Source organism: Mesoplodon densirostris, chromosome 20 (assembly GCF_025265405.1).
Source record: "Mesoplodon densirostris isolate mMesDen1 chromosome 20, mMesDen1 primary haplotype, whole genome shotgun sequence".
NCBI lineage: Eukaryota > Metazoa > Chordata > Mammalia > Artiodactyla > Ziphiidae > Mesoplodon > Mesoplodon densirostris.
In genome coordinates, this window is record NC_082680.1 from 23,528,616 (window position 1) to 23,555,512 (window position 26,897).

The 26,897-nt window shown below is 39.5% G+C and overlaps 1 protein-coding gene across 3 annotated transcripts in view; it reads right to left on the reverse strand.

The window, feature by feature from the left end:
* Positions 1 to 6,970: 6,970 nt before the first annotated feature.
* Positions 6,971 to 26,897, reverse strand: part of PPP2CB (protein phosphatase 2 catalytic subunit beta) — a 32,568-nt gene continuing 12,641 nt past the window's right edge. Inside the window, exons 2-9 of one of the 3 annotated variants that reach the window (XM_060085985.1) lie at positions 19,950 to 19,996; positions 19,738 to 19,844; positions 18,384 to 18,593; positions 16,366 to 16,539; positions 14,319 to 14,408; positions 14,045 to 14,206; positions 12,063 to 12,181; positions 6,971 to 7,669 (exon numbers count right to left, since the gene is read on the reverse strand). In XM_060085985.1, the coding sequence (XP_059941968.1) occupies positions 7,597 to 7,669; positions 12,063 to 12,181; positions 14,045 to 14,206; positions 14,319 to 14,408; positions 16,366 to 16,539; positions 18,384 to 18,500 (735 nt within the window). In that variant the 5' untranslated portion in view covers positions 18,501 to 18,593; positions 19,738 to 19,844; positions 19,950 to 19,996 and the 3' untranslated portion in view covers positions 6,971 to 7,596. Of the gene's footprint in view, positions 7,670 to 12,062; positions 12,182 to 14,044; positions 14,207 to 14,318; positions 14,409 to 16,365; positions 16,540 to 18,383; positions 18,594 to 19,737; positions 19,997 to 26,897 lie in introns of all 3 variants that reach the window. The other 2 variants (XM_060085986.1, XM_060085984.1) reach the window with 2 other exon arrangements.

Below are 26,897 nucleotides of genomic sequence, written 5' to 3' on the forward strand. Positions count from 1 at the left end.
GTGGCTGCAGACGTAAGATTGAAATTGTTGGCAAATACATGAAAATTGGACCACAATCAACCCTTCTGGAAAAGGTGGGAGGAAGGCAATAGCTACATGATTTTTTTTTTTTTTTTTGCGGTATGCGGGCCTCTCACTGTCGTGGCCTCTCCCGTTGCGGAGCACAGGCTCCGGACGCGCAGGCTCAGCGGCCATGGCTCACGGGCCCAGCCGCTCCGCGGCATATGGGATCCTCCCAGACCGGGGCACGAACCTGTATCCCCTGCATCGGCAGGCGGACTCTCAACCACTTGCGCCACCAGGGAGGCCCGCTACATGATTTTTAAGGTTTCTCCTGGTTCCAACATGTGTAGGATTCCAAGTGTTGAGGTTGGTAGGACCCCAGAGACAAAAACCCCGCAAAAATAAATAAATTAATTAATTAAATGAAATACGGTTAGATGGCAACTTTTTTTTTTTTTTTTTTTGCGGTACGTGGGCCTCTCACTGATGTGGCCTCTCCCGTTGCGGAGCACAGGCTCCGGACACGCAGGCTCAGCGGCCATGGCTCACGGTCCCAGCCGCTCCGCGGCATGTGGGATCTTCCCGGACCGGGGCACTAACCCATGTCCCCTGCATCGGCAGGCGGACTCCCAACCAGTGTGCCACCAGGGAAACCCTAGATGGCAAGATTTATACCCCAAATAGTATAATCCGATGTTGAGAGAAATTAAGGAAGACTTAAAGGAGGTATATGCCATCTCCATGGACTGGAAGACTCCACGTGAAAACATCTATTCTCCCCAAAGTGACAGACACTACAATCCTGGTCAAAAGCCCAGCAGGCTTTTGTTTTTTTTTCTCCTATGTGTGTGACTATAACAAGCTGATTCTAAAAAGAAAAAAAATTTATTGTGGTAAAATATACAGAATTTACCATTTTAACCATTTTAAAGTGTATAATTCAGTGGCATTAAGTACATTCACAATGGTGTGCAACCATCACCACCAGCAATTTCCAGAACGTTTTCATCATCCCAAACATACTACACATTAAATAGTAACTTCCCCTTCCCTCCTTCCCCCGCCCCTGGTAATCTCTATTCTACTTTCTGTATCTGTGAATTTGCCTATTCTAGGTACCTCATATAAGTGGAATTAAACAATATTTGTCTTTTTCTGCCTGGTTTGTTGCACTTAGCATGTCTTTGAGGGTCATCCATGTTGTAGCATATATCAGAATCTATCCTTTTTATGGTTGAATAATATTCCATTGTATGTATATACCATATTTTCTTTTTTTTTTTTTTTTTTTGCTGTACGCGGGCCTCTCACTCTTGTGGCCTCTCCCGTTGCGGAGCACAGGCTCCGGACGTGCAGGCCCAGCGGCCATGGCTCACGGGCCCAGCCACTCCGCAGCATGTGGGATCTTCCCGGACTGGGGCACGAACCCATGTCCCCTGCATCGGCAGGCGGACTCTCAACCACTGCGCCACCAGGGAAGCCCAATATACCATATTTTCTTTATCTACTTGCCGGCTGATGGACATCTGGGTTGTTTCCACCTTTTGGCTATTGTGAATAACACTAGTGTGACCATTGGTACCTAGTGTAGTCTTTGTAAGATTTAAATGAGTGATTCAATTTCTTTAATAGTAACAGCAGTTAGACTCCATTTTTTTTCCTTTTCCATTATCGTTTATTACAGGATTTTGAATATACAATAGGACATTGTTGTTTATCCATTCTATATATAATAGTTTGCATCTGCTAGTCTCAAACTCGCAATCCATCCCTCCCCTCCCCCCCCCACCCTTGGCAACCACAGGTCTGTTCTCTATGTCTGTGTAGACTCCATTTATTCTTTTTTTTAAAGTAGTGTTTAGATTTCTATCTCTTTTTTAAAAAATTAATTAATTAATTAATTAATTTTGGGCTGTGTTGGGTCTCTGTTTCTGTGCGAGGGCTTCTCTAGCTGCAGCGAGTGGGGGCCACTCCTCATCGCAGTGCACGGGCCTCACACTGTTGCGGCCTCTCCCGTTGCAGAGCACAGGCTCCAGATGCGCAGGCTCAGTAGTTGTGGCTCACGGGCTGAGTTGCTCCGTGGCATGTGGGATCTTCCCAGACCAGGGCTCGAACCCGTGTCCCCTGCATTGGCAGGCAGATTCTGAACCACTGTGCCATGAGGGAAGCCCTCCATTTATTTATTTTTTTAAATTTATTTTTTATTATTTTTATTTATTTATTTATTTTTGGTTGCATTGGGTCTTCATTGCTGCGTGCAGGCCTTCTCCAGTTGCGGTGAGCAGGGGCTACTCTTTTTTTTTTTTTTTTTTCTGGTACGTGGGCCTCTCACTGTTGTGGCCTCTCCCGTTGCGGAGCACAGGCTCTGGACGCACAGGCTCAGCGGCCATGACTCACGGGCCTAGCTGCTCCGCGGCACGTGGGATCTTCCTGGACTGGGGCACAAACCCGTGTCCCCTGCATCGGCAGGCGGACTCTCAACCACTGCGCCACCAGGGAAGCCCTGGGGGCTACTCTTCGTTGCGGTGTGCGGGCTTCTCACTGCGGTGGCCTCTCGTTGCGGAGCACGGGCTCCAGGCACGCGGGCTTCCGTAGTTGTGGCTCGTGGGCTCCAGAGGGCAGGCCCAGCAGCCGTGGCGCACGGGCTCAGCCGCTCCACAGCATGTGGGATCCTCCCAGGCCAGGGCTCAAACCCGTGTCCCCTGCATTGGCAGGTGGGTTCTCAACCACTGCACCACCAGGGAAGCCCCCCTCCATTTATTCTTGAGTCAGTTTGATAAGGTCAAAATACCCTAGTAATTTGCTCAGTACTTCTTTTTTGCTCAGTTTTCAAATTTATTGGCAGATATTATTCATAGTACCCTCTAGACTTTTTAATCACTTCTCTTTTATTCTGCAAATTCATGCTTTTGTTTGTGCCCCTGAATGTTTTCCTTCATTTTATTAATCTTTTCAAGTACCAACTTTGGTTCTGTTGATACTTTCTTTTGAATCTTTTCTTTTGATATTTGCTCTTAACCTTTTAACTTTTATGGAATAGTAAACACTTAGCTCAATTAATTTTCAGCTTTTCCTCTGTTACAATACAAGCATTTAGTTATAAATTTCCCTGTAAAGCCTGGTTTGGTTGCACTGCACAAGTTTTGTTTCTGTAAACAGCTTCATTGAGGTATATTTTACATATGAAATATTCCCATTTCAAGGGTAAAGATTTTTGGTAAATTTACCAAAAGGTGCAATCATGACCATAAACCAGTTTTATAACATTTTCATCATTCTAACAAAAACCCTCATGCCCATTTACAGTTAATTCCCATTCCCGCTGGCCAGGCAACAACATACATTACTTACTTATTACTTAATTAATTCAGCTAGCTGCACCAGGTCTTTAGTTGCCGCATGCAGGATCTTTCAGTTGTGGCACTGGAGATCTAGTTCCTTGACCAGGGATCGGACCTGGGCCCCCTATGCTGGGAGCGCAGAGTCTAAACCACTGGACCACCAGGGAAGTCCCAGGGCTAATCTCCTTCTTTCTCCATAAATTTGCCTTTTCTGGGCATCTCATAGAAATGGAATATGTGTAGTTTGTCATGTCTGGCTTCTTTCATTAGCATGTTTTGAAGTTCATCCATGTTGTATTATGTTTCATTTCACTCCTTTTTATTAATGCTGGTTTACTATTGTATAACATTTTTGTCTATCCATTGAACAGCTGACAGACATTTAGAATGTTTCCAGCTTTCAGCTATTTAATTAATGTTGCTGTGAACATTTGCATGCACGTCTTTGTGTGAACATTTTTTTTTTTTTTTTTTTTTTTTGGTACGCGGGCCTCTCACTGTTTTGGCCTCTCCCGTTGTGGAGCACAGGCTCTGGACGTGCAGGCTCAGCAGCCATGGCTCACGGGCCCAGCCGCTCCGCGGCATGTAGGATCTTCCCCGACAGGGGCACGAACCCGTGTCCCCTGCATCGGCAGGCGGACTCTCAACCACTGTGCCACCAGGGAAGCCCTGAACATGTATTTTAACCATCTACGCGAGTAGCTGTGAACGAGTGGAATTGCTGGGTCATAGTTACTTTACGTTTAAGAAGCTGTCAAGTTTCCCAAAGTGGCTGCACCATTTTACATTTATCAATAGCAATGTGGGAGGGTTCCAACTTTTCCACATTCTCACCAATATTTGTTATTTGTTCATAAATAAGAAAGGCTTATTTATTATACCCTTTCTAATGGGTGTGAAGTGATATCTCAATTGTTTTTAGTTTACATTTCCCTAATGACTAATGATGTTGATCTTTTCATGTATTTATTAGCTGCTTGCATATCTTCCTTGGTGAAATGTCTTTTCACATCTTCTGCCCATGTTCTGATTGTCTTGAGTGATAAGAATTCTTTTAAAATCTGGATACAAGTCTTTTATCAGATGTGTGATGCAAATATTTTCTTTCAGTGTATGTCTTTTCATTTAATTCTGTCCTTTGAAGCACAAAAGTTTTGAATTCTTTCGCGGTCCAGTTTGTCAACTTAAAATTTTTGTGTACCATTCTTTTGGTGTTATTTAAGAAATCTCTGCTTAACCCACGTTGTCAAAGGGGTTCTGTATTTCCCTGTTAAAGTTTGATCCATTTTTAGTGAATTTTTGTGTATGTTGGGAGGTAAGCATCTAAGTTCATCCTTTTGCATTTGCATATAACAATTTTCCTAACACCATTTGTTGAAAAATCCTTCCCTTAATGAATTGCCTAGCTATTTTTGTTGAAAATTATTTGACTATAAATGTAAGGATTTATTTCTGGACTTTCAATTCTGTTCATTGATCTCTATGTCCATCCTTACATTTTGGCTGCGTTGGGTCTTTGTTGCTGCGTGCAAGCTTTCTCTAGTTGGGGTGAGCGGGGGGCTACTCTTCGTTGTAGTGCGCGGGCTTGTCATTGTGGTGGCTTCTTTTGTTGAGGAGCACAGGCTCTAGGTGTGTGGGCTTCAGCAGTTGTGGCTCCTGGGCTCTAGAGCGCAGGCTCAGCACTTGTAGCACATGGGCTTAGATACTCCATGGCATGTGGGATCTTCCCGGACCAGGGATCGAACCCGTGTCCTGTGCATTGGCAGGTGGATTCTTAACCACTGTGCCACCAGGGAAGTCCTATACTACACTGTCTTGAAAACTGTAATTTTATAGTTAAATTTTGACATAGGGAAGTGAACGTGCTCTTTGTTCTTGTTTTTCAAAATTGTTTTGGCTATTCTATTTTATCCACATAATTTTATATGTATTTTCATAACCAGTTTTTCTAAATTCTGTTTTATGGAAGTTTAAATTTCCTTTACTTCCTCTTTGACCCTTATTTTATTTTTATTTTTATTTTTTGCGGTATGCGGGCCTCTCACTGTAGTGGCCTCTCCCATTGCGGAGCACAGGCTCCGGACGCGCAGGGTCAGTGGCCATGGCTCACGGGCCCAGCCGCTCCGCGGCATCTGGGATCTTCCCAGACCGGGGCACGAACCCATGTCCCCTGCATCGGCAGGCGGACTCTCAACCACTGCGCCACCACAGAAGCCCTGACCCTTATTTTTGAAGTTTCAAAATATATAGGTATTTTTATAAATAATATTTTTGCTATTAACCTCTAACTTAATTGCACCATAGAGAATGTCAGTTTTTTGTGTGTGTTTTTTTGTGGTACGCGGGCCTCTCACTGTTGTGGCCTCTCCCGCTGCGGAGCACAGGCTCTGGACGCGCAGGCTCAGCGGCCATGGCTCACGGGCCCAGCTGCTCCGCGGCACGTGGGATCTTCCCGGACCGGGGCACAAACCCGTGTCCCCTGCATCGGCAGGTGGACTCTCAACCACTGCGCCACCAGGGAAGCCCGAGAATGTCAGTTTTTTGAAAGTTTTTGAGACTTGCTTTATGGCCTGATAATTGCCAATTGTTATAAATGTTCCATATGAACTTGACAAGAATGTGTATTCTGTTAGGATACCGAGATGTATATATGTTTATTATATCAATCTTATTCAAATGTGTTGTTCAAATCTTCGTTTTTGTATTTTACTTTATAATAACAGAGAAGAGAGTTGAAATCTGCCACTGTAATGAAAACTTGTCAAGCTTTCTCTGCATTGGTAAGGCATTTTGTTTTTAACATATTTGAGGCTATTTTGGTATATGCATTCAGGTTTAGAATTATGAGATAACTATTTGTGTTGATTCTATGCTCTTAAATTGTATCTCAGTCTATTTTAATATTTATATAGCTACTCCAGTTTTCCTTTTAATATCTTTTCTTGGTCTATCCCATCTTCTAATTTCAACCTATCCAAGTCACTTTGCATCTGGTGTGTGTCTTGTAATCAGGTATATAGCTGGATTTTCTAAAAAAACAACTCTTACCCTTTGTTTTTTAACTAGAGAATACAGTTCATTTACACTGATTATAATTTTGAGATGTTTGTACCTATTTTTACCATCTTGTTTTTTTATAGAAAGACAAAAGAGTTTAGTTTTCCTCTGTGTCTTCCATCTCCCCCCTGCAGACTCGGCATGTTCCCTTCTACCATCTGGAATTCATGCTGTACATTTAAACAGCACTACTACTTGTACTAAACTTTATGTGGAGATTAATTTATTCTCATTTCTAGATCAAAAGGTAAAGATAAAATAACATTTTGGTTTTTAAAAGATTCTACCCAGCCATATGATATCCTACAGTTTTTAGCATATCATCCATAGTTTAAAATGTGAATAATACAAATTACCTAAGGAAATGATGTTTAGAAATAAGAATGTCTTTCATGGCCTAAGAGTCATCAGGTACTCTTAAAATTTTTTTTCTTCTGAAAGTAAGTCCTAAACAAAGAACACTACATTTAAAGTACCTCAACACAACTATTTATTACAGGTCAAGAGATCTCATATGAAGTTACAAGAGTAAAACTTTCATTTAAAGTGTACCACAGTAAATCAACATGTTTTTGTTTAAAATGGAAGGTTTATTTGCTCAGTACACCAAATAGAATGCAAGCACTGTCATGACAAATATACAGAAATATGCAGATCAACATAAAATAGTAATTTAGTTTAAAGGAAGGGAAATCTCTTTAAATGTTATGACAACGTACTCCCAAGAATCTTTTTTTCAGTTAATTATACATTTCAATAAAATACACAGTAATGAATTAAGTGGAAGTTAGCTTGTGAATTTTTTTTAAAAATAAAAATCCAACCCTATTAATCCATGCCAGTTAAACACTCTAACTAAAATTTCCAAGTAAGTGCAAAAGGAGATGGAGTTAGTTACCTTTTTTGCTTGAACGGTCCCAAGGAAAATGGTTACTACAAACACAGCAGGCAAACTGTTAAGACCGACCGATCTAGAACATAGTGTAGAACTAATTTCAGTCTCAAGTTGTGCTAAATGCTCATCATTAGTATGGCACAGTTTGGTCCATGATATGGTTTAATGCCAAGACAGATCCCAGTTTGTTACAGAAACACATAGATTACTGTTGCTTTTTTTTGTTTTGTTTCTAAATATATATATTTTAAAAAGGCAGGTATACTTCCACATACAAAGGCAGGTTTTCCCAGGAGGAATTTACAGAAAGTAGTCTGGGGTGCGCCGGGTCACATGAGGCTCTCCACGACGAGGTGCTGGGTCAAACTGAAGGCTATAAATGGCAAAAAAGAAAGCAAATGGTTAAAGGATTTGACCCTGCAGGCAAACGAATCAATAAAGAACAAGACACGAGGTAGAAAGAGCAGTCCTTGTCTCCCACCTTTTCTGTGTTGTTTATGACTGGAATGACCCTGGGTAGGTCACTGCAGGTGTTCTCTTTCATAAAACTATCTCACAGAGCTACGGAGAAGATTTAGGCAGACAAGATGTCTGGTTCATGTCTGGCATAAACGGTTTGTAGTATTACTATCAGTTGAATAGAAGTAAAGAGAGCAGACATGCTTGTTTTAGATTTTAGAGGAACAGCATTCAGTCTTTCACTATTAAGAATGATGTAATTAGCTGTGGGGTTTCTGTAGATGACATTTATCAGGATGAGAAAGTTCCCTTCTTTGACTAGCTGAGTACAGCTGGCCCTTGAACCACACGGGGTTGGGGTCCCGACCCTCTGCAGTTAAAAATCCGAGTATAACTTAGAGCCAAGCCCTCTGTATACGCGGTTCCTCCCTACCTGTGGTTCCAAAGCCCCTGTAGTGCTGTAGTGTTTAGAGTACTAAAAAAAAATCCACATACAAGTGGACTCACACAGTTCAAACCCATGTTGTCCAAGGGTCAACTGTACTTTTATTGTGAAAGGGTGCTGGCTTTTGACAAATACGTTTTCTGGCCTTAATGAGATCATGTGGTTTTTGTCCTTTATTAATATGGTTTATTACAAGAATTGATTTTCATATTTTGAACCAACTTCGCATTCCTAGGCTAAATCCCACTTGGTCCGTGTATAATTCTTTTTATATACCTCTGGATTTGATTAATATTTTGTTGCAGATTTTTGCGTCTATACACATAAAGAGTATTGGTCTGTAGTTTTCTTAAAATGTCTTTGATTTTGGTATTAGGGTAATATAATCTTTAAAGAATTGGTTGGGAAGTAATCCCTCCTCTTCTGTTTTTTGTAGGTCTTTGTGAAGGACTGGTGTTAACTGCTTTTTAAACATTTGGTCAATTCACCAGTGAAGCCAACTGGGCCTGGGCTTTTCTTTGTAGGAAGTCTTAAAATTATTCATTTAATTTCTTCATTTGTTACAGGTTTATTCAGATTTTCTATTTCTAACTGAGTCAGTTTTGGTAGTTTTTCTTTTTGTCTTTCTACGAATTTGTCCAGTTTATCCAGGTTACCTAATTTGTTGCCATATAGTTATTGTATTCCCTTACAATTCTTCTTCTTTCAGTACGGCTTGTGGAGATTTTGGTAATGTGAGTCTTCACTCTTTTTTTTTCTTGGCCAGTCTAGTTAAGGCTTTTCAATTTTGTCAGAGAGAAACAGCTTTTGGTTCCGTTGGTTTTCTCTACTATTTCATTTTTTCCACTGCTAATTTTCTTTCCTTCCATATGCTTGCACTGAGTTAAGTTTGCTTTTATTTTTCTAGGTCCTTAAGGTGTACAGTTAGGTTATGGAGGCTGGAAGTTGGAGATCAGGTTGCCAGCATGGGTGAGTTCTGGTGAGAGCCCTCTTCTGGGTTACAGATTGTCAACTTCTAATTCTGTCTGACTTTCAATACAGGCATTTACAGCTATAAATTTCCCTGCAAACACTGCTTTCACTGTATCCCACAGGTTTTGGTACACTGTGTTTTCATTTTCACTCATTTCAAAGTATCTTCTCATTTCCCTGGTGATTTCTTCTTTGACTGCCCCCCGCCAAAGGTTATTTAGGAGTGTCTTAATTTGTACCTATTTATATACTTTCCAGTTTTTCTTTTGTTATTGATTTCTGATTTCATCCCACAGTGTTTGGAGAACATACTTTGTATGACTCCAATCTTCTTAAATTTTCTAAGGCTTAGGGTTTATAGCCAAGCACATGGTCAGTGTTGAAGAATGTTCCATGTGCGTTTGAGAAGACTCTGTGTTCTGCTATTGCCTAGTGGAGTGTTCTGCAGATGTTAGGTAAAGTTGCAGTGTTTTTCAAGTCTTCTATTTCCTTGCTGATCTTCTGTCTAGTTCTATTATTGCAGGTGGCATAATAAAGTCTCCAACTATTTTTGTCTGTTTCTTCCTTCAATTCTGTTCATTTCTGCTCCATATATTCTAGGGCTCCACTGTTAAGTGCATATGTTTGTATTTTCCTAATAGCCTGACTCTTTATCATTGTGAAGTGTTCTTCTTTATTTCTAGTAACAGTTTTTGGTTTGAAATCTATTTGGTCTGGTATTAGTATATCCAGTCCAGCACTTTTACGGTTACTATTTGCATGATGTTTCTTTTCTCACCATTTTATTTTTAACCTACTTGTGTTTTTGAATCTAAATTATGTTTCCTGTAGACATTATAAAGCTAGATATTTAAAAACAAAAACACCAACTTGATAATTTCTGCCCTTTGATTGCATTGTGTTGATGTCATTCAGTGTTATTGATATGACTGGATTTATACCTGCCATTTTCTTTTCTTTTTTAAAATATGCCTTTCTTTGTTTATTGGTTCCTGCTTTAACTGCTTTCTTTTTAGTAAAATATTATTTTCTAACATAGTATTTCAATTCCTTTAATAACTTTACCATTATTTTTCTTTTTTAGTGGTTGCTCTGGAACTCAGAATACACAACTTATGAAATTCGACTTCAGATTTATAAATTCTAGTGATTTAAGAGGTATTTACTCCTAGATAGCATATAGCTCCTTTCCATTTCCATTCCCCATTTTTCCTATTGATGTTATACACAGTATATGTTACAAACCCCCCAAATTATTATATACATGTTTTAATATAATTACTATAATATATAATTACTATTTTATATACTCTTATGACCCTAAAGAAGCTGAGAGAGAAGGAGAGTGAGCGTATATTTATAGATTTTGTTAAATAACCTTCTCATTTTTATTTTCTTCATATTCTTCCTTTAATTCAAATTACCATCTGGTGTCACTTCCTTGCTTTAGTACAGCTTTGTTCCCACCCACCTCCTCTGTGCTGTTACTATCAAATCTACGACTGCATTTCTATATATTGTTTAAGTTCAATTATACTACAAATATATCCTTACTGTGTTATGCAACTGGTTTTTAAATCAGTTAAGAAGGTGCAATTCTACCATCTTCTATTATTACTACCTTGTGTGTGCAGTTGACTTACTCTCTGGTATCATTTGCTTTCAGCCTGAAGTGCTCCCTCTAGTATATCCTGTATGGCAGGTCTGCCAGCATTGAATTCCCTCAGTTTTTGTTTATCTGGGGTGGGGATGCCCTTCTTTTGTGTTCATTCTGAAGTTGTGCTGGACAGGACCTTGGTTTTTTATTTTCAGCACTTTGAGTATGTTTCATTGCCTTTCTGAGGAAATGTCAGCTGATTATTCAATTGAGGTTCCCTTTTGTAAGTCATTTTTCTCTTACTGCCTTCAAGATTATTTCTTCTAGACTCTCACCATTTTGACCACGATGTGTCTGACTGCTCTTGTGTGGGTACAGCCTAATACACGTGCACAGCCGTCTTGTCTCCCAGAGTCGACTGTGATGATCTCAGGAAAGCTCTTCTTCAGTATCTCTTTCCCTGGTTTTACCTGTAAAAGTTCTCCTTGCTCTCCTCTTTTGCTTGTTGCTACTAGTATCATGGGAGCTGAGAGCCTTCTTCATTGGTCTCCACCATAATACCCACTGTCTTCAACAAAATACTCAGGCTTGCAATTCTCGACCCTCTGTTCTAAGTAAGGTCAGCCCCCTCAGGCAGAGGTGAGGAACTTTTTGTTCTTCATCTCTCTCTGAACAGAACTTCTATGCCACTGTTCTGGAGCTGCAGGCAGGTATGATGGCCCACTTCTTAGTGATATCCCCTGTTCTAGAGTAGGCACTGAGGCAAGAACTGGGGATACAGCATTCTCTGCCTGCCACACATGACTGGAACAGAGCCTCCACCCTAGGAGCCAGGGAGGGGAAGGGAGTCTCAGCCTGACCGACCGCACCCACTGGGAGCAGAGCTTCTGTAACCCCGGACTGGGAACTGGGGGAGGGGAGAAGCCCCATCTTCTTGACCACACCCACCCAGGACAGAATGGCTGCAGTGGAGCTTCTGTACAGGGGATCTGGAAACAGGCGGGAACACTTGTGACTCAAATTCCACAGACTCTGGTGTTATACTGAGAGTTAGCAGATCCAGAGTAAGGGTTTCTGTATTTGCTGTATACATTTAGGACAAATTCCAAACACTTGAAACAATTGTTTAAAATAACGTGTTCCAGTCCAGTGTTCCTACTGGGGAGAGGGTTTGCCATGTTCCTTACTCTGCTATTCCAGAAGCAAAACTCCTCTACCTCTAACTTTAATAATCCACATTGCAGTTTTCCTTCTGAAAGTGATTACACACAATTAAAATTTAAAGTTACTTACAAGGAATACTTCAAAGTGTCATCTAATTCCATGATAGCAGCCTGGTTCCCACAACGATAGCAGTAATTCGGCGCACTGAAAATGGTGACCACATTCCGATCGTGACACCAATTGTATCCCTGCAGCATTAAAAAAAAAAATCAGTATTTCACCATAAAATCATAATGTTGACATAGCTAAGTTTAGAAAACTAAACTCAAAAGTTACACGAGTATTCTCTGTGGAAATGCAGTCTTCTGTGTTACCTTATGTGGTGTCCATCTTTAATATGTACATCTGCACTGAGATTCAGCTATGGAGCTCAGTAACTGTTTTTCTGCTTAATCTAGGCTTGAGATCGTGGCTAGGATGTGTATTCAGATTTCTCCCACAATGACGGAAGATGTCTCAATTCTTCCTCATAAATTATGTCAAGTTTTGCTTTATGTACTTTGACTCTATTACTAGGTAAATAAAAATTTAGAATTATTCTCTCCTATATAACTGGGCCACTTTTCATCAGCAAATACCTCTTTTTATTTCTAAATATACTACTGTCTTACAGCCTTTTCTGATTCATAGTATTAACTATATTTTGGATAATTATCTAATTGGTATACTAATACACCATTTTCCATTGCTCTATTTCTAGTCTGTGGTATCATCATGTTTTAGATTAAATCCCAAATAATGGGTGAATTTTTTGATTATTTATCCAATTTGAGATTCTCAGTATTTTAGGGAAGTAAAAATTTTTATCCATTCACATTCGTTATGATTATAATGAGGTTTATCTTTACTGTACAAATCTATGTTCTTTATTACCATGCTGTTTACCCCTTCTGCCTCTGTTGGGTTAGTGAAGTTTTCTCTAACATCTTGAAGCCACTCCCTACTGGTTTGGAAGGATTATATTCTATTTATATTCCTTTAATGTTTAAAGAATAGTAACATCATGGTAGAGAAATGTGGCAGGCACCACCTTAACTAAGTGATCCAAATTAGTTAATAGCACCAGCACTGGGAAAGATCCCATGACCTGAAACGATGTGCCAAGAAGGACACATCATCATACTGTGATATGCCCACCAAAAGTGCATAACCCGAATCATAAGGAAACATCAGCCAAACCATATAAATGAAGGCCATTTCTACAAAATAAAATTGCTTGTAGTCTTCAAAAATGTCAGGATTATGTAAAACAAAGGAAATCTGAGGAATTTCCACATCCAAGGGGACTGAATACAGCGTGATCCTGGATGAGATTATAGGTGCACACACACATTATTAAATTTTGCTGTAAAAAAATTTTGCTATAAAGGACATTGGTGAGATAATATAAATTTGACTAAAGCGTTTATAGACTTAAAATTTTTTTATTATTATTTTACTTTTTTGGCCGTGCTGCAAGGCTTGTGGGATCTTAGTTCCCTGACCACAGATTAAACTTGTGCCCCCTGCAGTGGAAGCACAGAGTCTTAACCACTGGACCGCCAGGGAATTCCCTGAATAAAGCACTTAGATAATGCTACTATATCAATGAAAATTTCCTGACCTTGATAACTATACTGTGGTTATTTAGAAGAAAGTCCTTATTTTTACAAAACACACATGGAAATTTGGATGTAAAGGAGGATCTCACCTGCAACTGACATTACAACAGCTAAAAAAAAAAGTAATGTGTGAGGGGAAAGGGGAATAGGAAGGGAGAGAGAATGATAAAGCAAATATTAAAATATTTATATTTTAGGAATCTGAGTGTAAGAAAGGAATTTTTTGTTACTTTTTTTTGCAATTTTTCTTGAAGTCTAAATTAATTACAAAAGAGATATAATTTCGCTCTGGCCAACTAGTACTTTCCCTACTTGCTAAAATCAGCCAAGTTTTTTCTCCTTTCATTTAGGTAATGGGGAGGAACGTTTCTGACATTCTAAGTCATGAAGCTTTATTAGAGAGACATTTATTTGAAACAGAAATCGTCATCCTATAAGAAAAGGACATACCTCCATTACAAGTTGGTGAGCACGAGAAACCAGTGTGAGACCATTGGCATGGTTAAATGTTTCAGAAATATCTTGTCCAAATGTGTAGCCAGCGCCGCGTGGTGAAATACCCCACCCACCACGATCATCTGGATCTGACCATAACAGATCACACATTGGGCCCTGGCAAAGAAAATGAAGTATGTGATGTAAGTTATGAGTACTCATATTTAACTAATCTAGGGTTACCACAATGTGGTTATATTTCTTTCTTTTTCATTAAAACTAAGTTTACCTCATGTGGAACTTCTTGTAAACGATCCAGGGCTCTTATATGATCCAGTGTATCTATGGATGGGGAGAGGCCACCATGGAGGCAGAATATCTGTTTATGAATTTAAAAAGAAAATGAATGTTTTATTAAATGTTAAAAGTTAATGGAGAGTAAATAATGGTTACCAATGTCAATCCTAGTAGCTTTTCTTTTCAAAATAGCATTTAATAATCACAGTGGAAAATGTATAATACACAATGGAAAAAAATGAAAAATGCATGATCAGAGAGAGCTGTTAACATTTAAATATACTTCTTTTTTCTTTATAATCCTAGGTATTTTATATAGTATATTTCCACTTTTTCTAGAATGCGATTTCCGTGCTTGTGACCCACCATTAACTTTTCTGTTGGTTACTGCTGACATATAAAAATTTTAAATTTCTCTTACAGCAAAGACCCTACTGATTCCTGTTATGGGTTGTAATAGTTTTTCAGTTTTCTCAGAGTTTTCTGAGTACATAATCATGTTTGTAAAAATATTCTTGTTATTTTGTTCTCAGTGTTTATATCTTTTAATTATTTTTATTGCTCAGTGCACTGGCTAGGACTTCCAAAAACAAAATTAAATAATAAGATTTTCTTTGGGGGAGGAGGGGAGGGGAGGGGAGAGATATTACTCCCAGGTCCATTCTCCAGGGATTCTAAGACAGAGATAATAAAGTTTTAGAGGGCATTTTTCCCGATTTTGAGGAGGTTTCTGATGTTTTGCTGATAAGTACAGTCAGTGTAAGTTTATTCATCCAGTTAGTGTTATTTTACTCCTTAATTGAGGTTTTTTTTTTTTTTTTTTTGCGGTACGCGGGCCTCTCACCGTTGTGGCCTCTCCCGTTGTGGAGCACAGGCTCCGGATGCGCAGGCTCAGCAGCCATGGCTCACGGGACCAGCCGCTCCGCGGCATGTGGGATCTTCCCAGACCGGGGCACGAACCCGTGTCCCCTGCATCGGCAGGCGGACTCTCAACCACTGCGCCACCAGGGAAGCCCCTCCTTAATTGAATTTTAAATAAAGATATAGGACTTTGTTCAAATGGTTTTGGTCTGATTTCATTCTTCTGTGCTTGCCATGTCTGGTTTGGCATTGGGGTTATACTAGCCCTACAGAGTGAGTTTTGAAGCTCTCCACCTCTTCCTAAGCTTTGAAACCCAGAAATGTTATGTTCCTTGAAGGTTTGGTAGAATTTGCCTATAAAACTACCTAGACCTGGTTACTCTCCAATTTCTTCTTAGTCTGATGGTCTACTTACATTGGTCTAATTTCTTCAAAACAATTTAATAATTAATAGTCTGCTATAATAAATTTCATCTGTGTTTTCAAGTTTATTGGAATAAAGCTGCAACTGTTTTTGTGATTCGTAAGTACCTCCATACTTAGAGTAATGCCTTATTTCTCATTCCCAATGTTTTATGTGGCCTCCCTCTCCTTTTCTAGATCAGTTTTGACTATTAATTTCTTTAACAGACTTTTCAAAAACTGCTTTGGGCCATACTGATCAACTATGTATTTTTGGTATCTATTTCTGCTTTTATTTTTAATTAACCCAAGTTTATTTTACTGTTTCATTCTTTGAATTAAATGTAATTTATAAATAAATGCATTTCCTTGCATTTCATCCCTTACTTACATCTAAAAGTTTTGGTTTACACTATACTTCCACTTGGTCATTTAGAAATGACTTCTATTTTATGAGTGTTAGTAGAAGACTGTGAAAGTTCCCAAGGAGGTACATTTGTACATTTGTCCTACTACTCAGTATCAGAAACTGTCGCTTAACACATGGTGTATAAATAGATGGAAAGGGAAGAAGCAGGAAGATGGAGGGGATGAAAGGAAGAACTTGCTGGTCTCAACGTGTATAAAACTTACCCAGTTCCCTGTTCTGAAACTTTAAGTATAAGGGAAAGAGGCAGAAGAGGCCAAGGAGATGCAGAAAGAATGTCATGTCAATCTAGACCCTAAATTACTAATAGAGAATCTTTTCCTACTTTTATCTGTCCCCACATACATACCTGTCCATCTACTAAAGCGGTAAGTGGCAGATAGTCAAACAGATCTGTAAAGTATTTCCAAACATTGGCATTCCCATACTTTCGCAGACATTCATCATAAAAGCCATATACTTGGGTTATTTGTCGGCTTTCGTGGTTTCCTCTCAATATTGTAATACGTTCTGGATAACGCACCTGAAGGAAAAGGAAAAGGAAAAGAAACCCATGGAAGTATTTTTACTAGTGTTACGCTAAGCACATTAACCTCTGACCCATTTCTTTAAATGCTCCTTCAGTCTACTAGTACATTAAATGTAAATTCTTTTTCAGAATAAAAAACTTTCTCATTCATCACCAGGTCCTCTTGATTAACCTTTGAAATATTTTTTATGGCCATCCTTCTTCATACTATGTATCCATACTCCCCTCACTGGAATCCTTATTAACTGGTAACTATTTTATTATAATAAAATCGTATCTGACTCTTTGTCTCTAATATCTTTTTCATACTCAAATTATTACTAGTCTTCTTAGTCTTTCCAGAACACTATGACTTTTTAATGCTCCATGGACACAGAAGAGATCTGGACCCAAGACAAACTCTCTACAGACTAACTTATCCCTCCCTTTTATTTCCCACAGAAGAATGTATTTGCCGACAGAACACAAAAACAGGCCCTGCCAGGCTGGAGATGAAGATGGTGAGGTGTAGGAAGGGAATGAATAACTTTTTTTTAATATATCTTTGTTATGCTTTAGTTCACTTCCTAGAACCTGTATATTTTACAGTATTATGTTGAAAACCAACTTTTTATGATGCACATGTATTGTTAAAATTTTTCATAAATAATTAAATATTTGACAATTTGGGGGAAAAAAGAAATTTTAGACATGTCAAAAAAAAAAAAAAAAAAAAAAACAGGCCCTGCCAAAGGTGGGCAAGATTTCAAATGTATTTATATAGTTTCCTTTCCATAACAGAACATAGAGACATACTTTATGGCATACTTTTTGGTTAGCAATGTGTCTGATAAGAAGTATAAAAAAGCATCAGATTCTGCAAACCAAAAAGCTGCAAATGCATACTTCACACGTATTCAACTAAGCATCCATTATGTGTCCAGCACTAAGCACAGAGTTCAAATCTAGTACCAGGTCCACACAAATACATGAATTCTGCTGGTTAGGGACTAATTTCACTTAAGGAAGTATGAGAAGGCAATAAACCACTATGTAACATAAATAAGGGATGGGAGAATACATTTTATGATAATTTAGAGTAGAAGGAGTAAAAGCTAAGGTGGTTGAAGGCTTCATGGAAGAAGTAGGACTTGAGCTGAGTCTTGGCAGAAGGGGTAAGAAATCAGAGACAGAGTCATCGTTTGGGGAAATCAGGTAAATATTTGGAGACAGCCAGAGCAGTGAAAGACTCTGATCCGAGGCAGAGTTTATGCTACCAACTACGAGCAGCAAATTCAGGCTAACAGTAGAGGACCAGCCGAGGAGTGTGAGCTCGATTCTGCAGGTAACACAGAATCATTGAAGAGTTGGGAACAGTGAAGTAACAAGATGAATGTTAAATGAGAGGTTTAGTCCGGCAGCATATGCAAGGTAGATCTGGAGGGGTCAGATCCTGGAGGCAGAAATATTAGCTACCACACTACTGCACTAACTAAAGTGTGAAGTGATGAAGATATACACTGTATGATAGTAAAAATAGAAAGACACAGGAATAACAGATTTTGCAAGGCAAGAATTTTTAAAAAACTTATTAGTTGACTATACATGAGGGATAAGTTGACTAAAAATGATTCCAAGACTTCAGCTATGGATTACCTACAACAATAATTTACCAGAAGTAGGCAGGAGAGGTTTAATGTATCATTTTCATGTCTCTCTCTCAAAAGATGTAAAATGAAGTGTTATTTTAAGGGGCTATAAAGTGAATGGATCATAAACTAGAACATGGGATATGCAATGCCACCACTCTTGCCTTTTGCCGATTAAAGCTTGAAAAAAATAAACGTCATTAACCATACCTTTAATGCCACAAGAAGAGTCACAGTCTCCACAGAATAATAACCTCTGTCTACATAGTCACCCATGAATAGATAGTTTGTATCTGGTGACTTCCCACCGATTCTAAAGAGTTCCATAAGATCATGGAATTGACCATGCACATCTCCACAGACGGTAACAGGACAACGGACCTCTTGCACATTTGATTCTTTTGTTAAAATTTCCTTAGCCTGTTAAAAAAAAAAATGAAATCAACAATTAAAAAAAATTCTATCACAATTTTTTTTTTTGCGGTACGCGGGCCTCTCACTGTTGTGGCCTCTCCTGTTGCGGAGCACAGGCTCCGGACGCGCAGGCTCAGCGGCCATGGCTCACGGGCCCAGCCGCTCCGCGGCATGTGGGATCTTCCCGGACCGGGGCACGAACCCGTGTCCCCTGCATCGTCAGGCGGGCTCTCAACCACTGCGCCACCAGGGAAGCCCCTATCACAAATTTGAAGGCATCATTTCCTGTCTATTAAAAGAAAATCTGGAGGAAAAAACCACCTGAATGTGTATTATAACATCATAAAACTAAAACCCCAACAAGATTCCACTTTACACCTACTAGGATGGCTAAATAAAAAAGAATTACAAGTGATTTTGAGGATGTGGAGAAATTGGAACTTTCACACAGTGTTGGTGAAAATCTAAAATGGTACAACTGCTGTGGAAAACAGTCTGACAGTTCCTCAAGGTGTTAAACATAGAATTACCGTGTGGTTCAGCAATTCCATTCCTAGATATATACTTAAGAGAAATGAAAACTTAAGTTTACACATGTTCATGGCAGCATTACAATAGCCAAAAAGTGGAAACCACCTAAATGTCCATTAACTAATGAATAGGCAAATACGGTATTATTCATTCAATGGACTATTATTCAATAATAAAAAGAAAAAGAAATGACGTACTGACACATGCTACAACTCTGAAAACATATTAAGTGAAAGAAGACAGTCACAAATGGTCATATATTGTATGACTCCATTTACGCGAATTGTTTAGAACAGACAAATCTACAGAGACAGAAGATTAGGGTTGCCTAGGGCCGAGGGGTAATAACTAAGGGGCATGGGATTTCTATGCCTATTCTCACACCCCATAGGCAGGAATGCACATCTTTGGAAAGCTAACAAAATGTAAACTGATCTGAGGCAAAGACTGCCTAACCTCAATATCCACTATCCCTTTCCTTCTCAATAATTAAACTCATTGTATTCAATCAGATAGTCATGCTCCGAGCTGAAAAACTACATTTCCCAGCTGTCTTAGTGCAGGCTGCCGTAACAAATAACAGACTAGGTGGCTTAAACAACAGAAATTTATTCCTCACAGTTCTGAAGATTGAGAAGCCGAAGATCAAGGTGCCGGTTGATTCGATTCCTGGTGAGGACCCTCATCCTGGTTTGCAGAGGGACGGCTTCTTGCTGTGGACGCCTTCTTCACATGGTATTAAGAGAGAGAGGTCATCTCTCTAGCGTCTCTTCTGATAAAGGGCACTAATTCCATTCATGAGGGCTTTACCCTCATGACCTAATTACCTACCAAAGGCCCCACCTCCAAGTACCATCACACTGGGGATCAGGCATCACCTATGAATTTTGAGAAGATACAAATATTCAGTCCATAGCACCAGCCTCTCATGCAACTACAAATGGCTCTAAGACTAAGTTCTGGTCTGTGTGACGTAAGGAGTGTTATGTGGGAACCAGAAAGTTTCCTTAAAGAGGGGGTGTGCCCTTCATCACTCTCCATCCTGTTTCCTAGAATGTATATGTGATGACTGGGCTCCAGGAGCCACCTCGACCATAAAGAGGGGCTGCTCCCTAGTAAGAGCAAGCAGAGTGCTGGAAGATGTGGCAGGCTGAAAAAACACACCGCAAAGAGATACTCCCTTCCTGATCACCAGAACCTGTGTACGTTACCTCGTACGAAAAAGATGTGATTAAGCATCTTGGGGGGGGGGCACTTATCCTAGGTTATCCCAACAGGCCCTAAATGTAATTACATATACCCTTATTAGAGAGGGAGAGGGAGTTTTGAGACAGACACACGGACAGAGAAGTCCATGTGAAGAGAGAGGCAGATTGAAGTGATGTGGCCAAGGAGTGCCAGCCGTCTCCAGACGCTGGAAGAGGCAAGGAACGGATTCTGTCTTAGAGCCTCCAGAGGGTGCGGGGCCCTGCTGACACCTAGGTTTTGGACTTCCAGCCCCCAGAGCTGTGAGGGGTAAATGTCTGTTGTTTTAAGCCGCCCGGTTAGTGGTCATTTGTTACAGCAGCCCCAGGAAACGAACACAGCAAGATGTCTGGTTTCCTGATACCTCAGTGGAGTTGCCACCCCTGGACTGCCTATCTCCAAGTTTTCCTGTACATGGAGAAATACAGACTGCAACCTTGGTTAAGCCTTTATTATTTTGGATTTTCTGTTACACAAACCAAACCTAACACTAGCTGATACATGGTTACACACTGGACCAAGCAACTCCACTTCTAGGCATCTACACTATGAATAAAATCAGATAAACATGTATGGATATAAGTAAAGGAATGTTTGCTTTTAAGAAAAAAAAAACGAAACTATAAATGTACACTGGATCGTTAAGAAAACAAATATGAAACATCCACAGAATGGAATACTAAGTAGACATTAAGAATGTTATAGAAGTATATTTGATATAATGGGTATTTGGTATATAAATGAAAAAAGCAAGTCACAAAACTACAAGATCACCTGTTTAACAAGAAAAACTGTCTAGGAGTTTCACACCAAGAAAACTGCTCTAACAATTTTCAGACATGATCATGTTAGGTTCTTCAAATAGCTGGTTCAGATCACAGGACCAAACTTTCACAGCAGAGTCATTCAAGTCAAGCCCAAAGCATTAATGCATTGGGGTTAAAGACAAAAAGTCCTTAATATAAGAACCAATTTACAGGGACTTCCCTGGCAGTCCAGCAGTTAAAGACTCTGCCTTCCAATGCAGGGGGTATGGGTTCAATCCCTGGTTGGGGAGCTAAGATCCCACATGCCTTGTGGCCAAAAAAACCATAAAAAACATAAAACAGAAGCAATACTGTAACAAATTCAATAAAGACTTTAGAAATGGTCCGCATTAAAAAAAGAAAGAAATCTCTGAAAAAAACCAAAAACCAATTTATAGAAGCCAAATCCCAAAGTTAAAAGGATCCTAGTATAATGGCTGAAAATTGACAAAACAAATAGCAGAGGTCTTTCAAGAGCAACATAACCTCCTGCAATGGAACTAACAACTGGAAAAAAGTCACAGCAACAAGCTTAAAAGTGAGTAAAATCATTATGTCATCTGCTTAGCAAGCATCAAGTAATTTGTTTTTCAAGTCAAATGGGAGCAAATAACCAACATTTTCCAGAAATATTTAAAACAGAATCCTCAAGTCATGTAACATTAAGAATTTTTAACAAGCTAACCCTACTTAAAGAACCTACTAAAGGAAGTATTACCAAAAACAGAGGAAAGATTACTTAATATATAGTTCCCACACAGGTCAAGTTAGGAGGCTAATAAACCATTCGCTCTGATGTACACGATACACCTCAATCACGTGACATATCAAAATATTCCTGAAGAGTAAGGTTCATGTATCCATGTCATATCTGTCAAGTGTCTGTTACAGGCCAGGCACCAGAGATAAAAAGAACAGGTAAACTCTCCACCTCAAACATGCTGGCTTTGATGAGCTCAAACCAAACAAAATAAAACTTCTGTATACAGAAAGAGATAAAAGAAAAAGCCTAGGGAATTATTTACAGCACACAGGATAACAGAATAATACTGACATCTGCAGTATAAAGATGTTTGTAGAATAAGTTACAATATGCCTCAAAAATAATTGATTCAGTCAATCCTAATTAAGAGGTCACATTTTTGAGAGGGCCAAGAAAACTGTTTCTATGAAAGCATTTGAGAATATAAAGCTCTGAATTAGCTTTCATTGTTTAAACTGTTAAATCAAAGAAGGTTTTAAACTATTTTTATAACAGTTGACTTAAAATGTAAAGTTATATTTTCTGTATTTTAAATCAAAAAGTTAATTTTTAAGTCTAGGTAGGGAGATTTTCTACATTGATGGCTTTATTAGTTCCCAAACTTGTAATAGTGACACTATGAAGTTCTGTTGAAAAACTTTTATTCACTTACTATACTGATCTCCTTAAGTTTTAAGAGTAAAAAGGGGTCACGAGACTAAAAAGCTTGGAAATCATTATATTAATGCATCTGTTCTGTTGACCTACATGTAAGATGAAAGATAAGGGTAAGTCGGTTCACATTACTCCAAAGACATGTATCATTCACCTCAACTTGCTCTCAGTGGCTATTTCATCCTATGACACCAGTCCAAAACACTGATGTTAGAGTACATAAAACAAAATCCCAACGAAAGTCTGTATACACACTGTTAGAATCACAAAGTCAGTCTGCCTCCAGGTTCATCTATGCCAACTGGATGCACCTAGCCCAGACTTTTAATCGCAAGTGACTCTAAGCAGTAGGGACAGTGGCAAGTTCTACTCCCACACAGTGTTCTCTCCAGCGTTCTAAATCGTTTCTATGGTATGATTTTGACTGTGGCTCCAATCTCTCTTTAATTTCTGCAAAATTTCCAAGCTTGGTTCTCCAGCTTGCCTTCTGATTCTAGGCTACTAAACGTTCTTCTGGCAAATGACATTTCTGCTTAAGTTAGCCTGGTAAACTTCCCAAGAGTCCATATTTTTCTTCTCTTTGCCCATAATTAGTTAGAATGAGATTATATGTGCAGAAGTCTTCCAGAAAAATGAGTTCTCCCATTTGAAACCTAACTGTGTAACCCTAAGACCTATATACCCTTCAGTTTCTTCACGGAGACTAGGTATCTGTGAGTCTGTGTCTCTCTAAAATGTGAAGTCTTACCTTCCACATGTGTAATGTGGAAATAGCTATGCTTTTCCAAGCTCAAATTCTCTAAGGGTTGATTCTCAGCTGTGTGGCAAAATACATTATTTTATGATCATCATGTTACTGAAGTATCTTTTTCTCAGGGGGGAAGAGAAGACCTAAACTGTGGGGTTTTTTTTCTCATGTAACGAGAAGCCTGGATGTAGACAGCGCTGGGTTGGTGCAGCTCCTCAGGGGCCACTAGGGCAGCAGATTCTTTCCCTTCACCTTCTCTGCCATCCTTAGTAAACAGAATCACCATCTCATGGTCATAAAATGATGATGCATCTGTAGGCACTGCATCTGGTATCTTACTCAGCAAGAAGGGGCAAAAGGCCAGAGGGCACATGCCAGTCTAGTCTATCCATCTCACGAAGTTTTCCCAGAATTCTCACTGGCCAGCTGAGACACATGCTCCCTGCTGCCCGATCAGTCACTGGGATGGGGCGAGAATGAGGGCAGAGCTGCTACAAGGTGTAATTCCAATTAGAACTGAAGGAAATTTTAGAGATTATCAAGCATCTCCTTAAAGGTCTGGCAAATGGCCAGAAATGTCCAAGATCACAAATGAAACGGCATTTTTACCAAGTTTATTCATAAGATAGCTTTCCAATTTTGTTCAGAAAAAAAAAAATCAAACTGAAGAGCATAAGTCATTAGAGCGTTCAATTGGACCCGATGTCTATTTTTGTGATTATTAATTAAAAAAATAATACTCAGCCGATGGTTCCAACTCTAAAAAGGAAACCTGCTTCATATACGAACTTCATCATTACTGTCTCACTTTAAATATAGAAATAAAAAGCCTCAAAATGTAAATATTATCCAATTCAATAAAAAAAAAATTTTAGTTTATTTATTTATTTTTGGCTGCGTTGGGTCTTCGTTGCTGTGCACGGGCTTCTCTGCGGAGCACAGGCTCTAGGCGTGTGGGCTTCAGTAGTTGTGGCACATGGGCTCAGTACTTGTGGCTCACGGGCTCTAGAGCACAGGTTCAGTAGTTGTGGTGCACGGGCTTAGTTGTTCCGCGGCATGTGGGATCTTCCCAGACTAGGGCTTGAACCTGTGTCCCCTGCATTGGCAGGTGGATTCTTAACCACTGCGCCACCAGGGAAGTCCCACAATTGTTCTTTTAAGGACATATGGTTATCTTAACCCAGCACAGGTTTTATAAAACTATGAGGATGGGTTAAGATATGTGATTTACAGTGTGTGTGTGTGTGCGTGTGTGTGTGTGTGTTTGCTTTACCATAATACTTCCTAAGCTTTTATCTACATAACAGTGAAGTACTTTGTCAGGCCAGAGCCAGGCCCCTCCAATATTTTTATCTTTACTGTACAGATTCCTAATGTCTCTAAACACTTGATTTATAGCTCACACCCTTTACTGTAAAGTGATCTTACTGTGAGATCACTCTGGCTTGCCTTCAAGGAAAGAATGTGCTGGACTGGCATTAGTAAGTGTACAGTTCATCTGATACTTGGAATTCTCAGTGTAAAAACCCTTGTGTGTCAGGGGTCCCCAAGACCAGCCCCAGGTTTGGCGATGATTCACAAAAGAAGGTCCACACAACTCAGCACGTAGTTGTACTCGTGGCTATGATTTATTACAGCAAAAGGACAGAAAGCAAAATCAGCAAAAAAAAAAAAAGGCGCATGGGGCACAGCCCTGAGTAAATCAAGCGCAAGCTTCAAGAGTCCTGTCCCAGTGGAGCTGCAGAAAGTGTGCCTAACACCTGCAGCAACAAGCTGAAACTACACGTGTGAAATCTGTCAGTCACGGGGAAGCTCATTAGAGGCTCTGTGCCCAGGATTTGTAACGGGGAGCTGATCACATGGATACCCCCTGCCTAGCATGTACCAAAATTCCAGACTTCAAAAGAAAAGCACGTGTTCCGCATAAATCACACTGTTTGCATAAACAGTTTAGGCAGAGTGAGCCACGCTTAACAGGGAAGGGTGGGAAGCCTCCCCAAATCCAAGTTTCCAGACACCCAAGACAACCTTGAAATGAGGCCTTTCTACATACAGCGGTCTTAGGACTGCTACACTAACTCCTTTCTGTACACCGTGTAATTCTATCTCACGAGTGCTTTCTAATGTGACTTAGCACCCAAAGTTTAATTACCTCTAAGACTCTGACAAAACCAAGTTTAAACTGTGAAGTGAAGGACTGTGGTGACGGTAAATGCCACCCGGCACAGACACATCCAGGCATAAAGCTTAGCAGTATACCCGCAAGTTTAACGCATCGCTGTATACCTATCCATTCAAACTTGCTTCCTTTCTCACCCATTTAAAACACATTCTTTCTTGTTGCTATAAAGTCAAATCTATCTTAGGAAGAGAATTGAGAAAAATAAAGCTTTGGGAATGACATTCACATATAATACTTTATTTTTCCTCTACCCACATTTTAAGAATGCAGAATATGTAAATGTCACGTCTCCCCAGCTTCTCAACAGGTGACATTCTATTTTTATTTTTGTGTTGGTGCCCACTGCCAGAGCCATAATCCCAAAAGGCTACCGTATTTGGTTTTGGCAGAGCCAGTATACAAGTTCTTTTCTTTCCCCTCTATTCACACATAAATTAATCTGCTAGAAAACATTAGAGGCTAGAGGCTCTTACTCCTAGGCAAATTCATCTAAAGAAAGCCATAGAACAGAGTGATCTCCAAAACAGATGAGATCAAATGAAGTTCCAAATCCTACAGGACTAGGTTAATGTAAGTAGGGTGGCCTGTCCTCCTACAGTTACAAGGTTCTTCCATAAATGAGAATTGACCTTTTTTTTTTTTTCCAATACAAAGAAATAAACCTTTTCTTTCAGTTCAACCACAGTCAAGAGTCTGTATGCCAAGCAGTGTCAAGCTTGGAAACACAAGAATAAATCCTATGGTCTGTTGAAATTAAGAAAGAATGAACTATATGTATGTACACAGGCCAAGACAGATTGTTTGGTTAAAAAAAAAGATTTTAGTATAACTGTGATCCCACTTTAATGAAAACAATACACCAGAAACATCCTCCCTACCCCTCAAAACCCATGTTTTTTGCACACAGAGAACAAGGCCTGGAAAACTACCTAATGTTTGCCTCTCAGGCAGGATGGTAGTGGACAGGGAAGGTGGGTGCAACAGTGGAGAGCATTTGCTTTTCCCCTACATTTCTGAGATGTTCAAATTTTTAAAAAACAAATATGTATTACTTTTTCAATCTGAAAAAAATAACTTTTTAAACTTCAAAACAAATTCCAGATGGCAATAACTTAATTATAAACACAACCACAGTGCTATATTCATATAAGGGAATTTTATTCAGCCACTAAAAGGAGTGAAGTACTGACACGTGCTCAGCATGGAAGAATCTCCAGCCAGACACAAAACATGACACATTACATGATTCCATTCATATACAATGTCTAGAACAGGCAAATCCGTAGAGACAGAAAGTAAATCAGTGGCTGCCAGGGGATGGGGGGAAGGGAGAATGAGGAGTGACTGCTAGTGGGCAGAGGGTTTCCTTTCTGGGGTGATG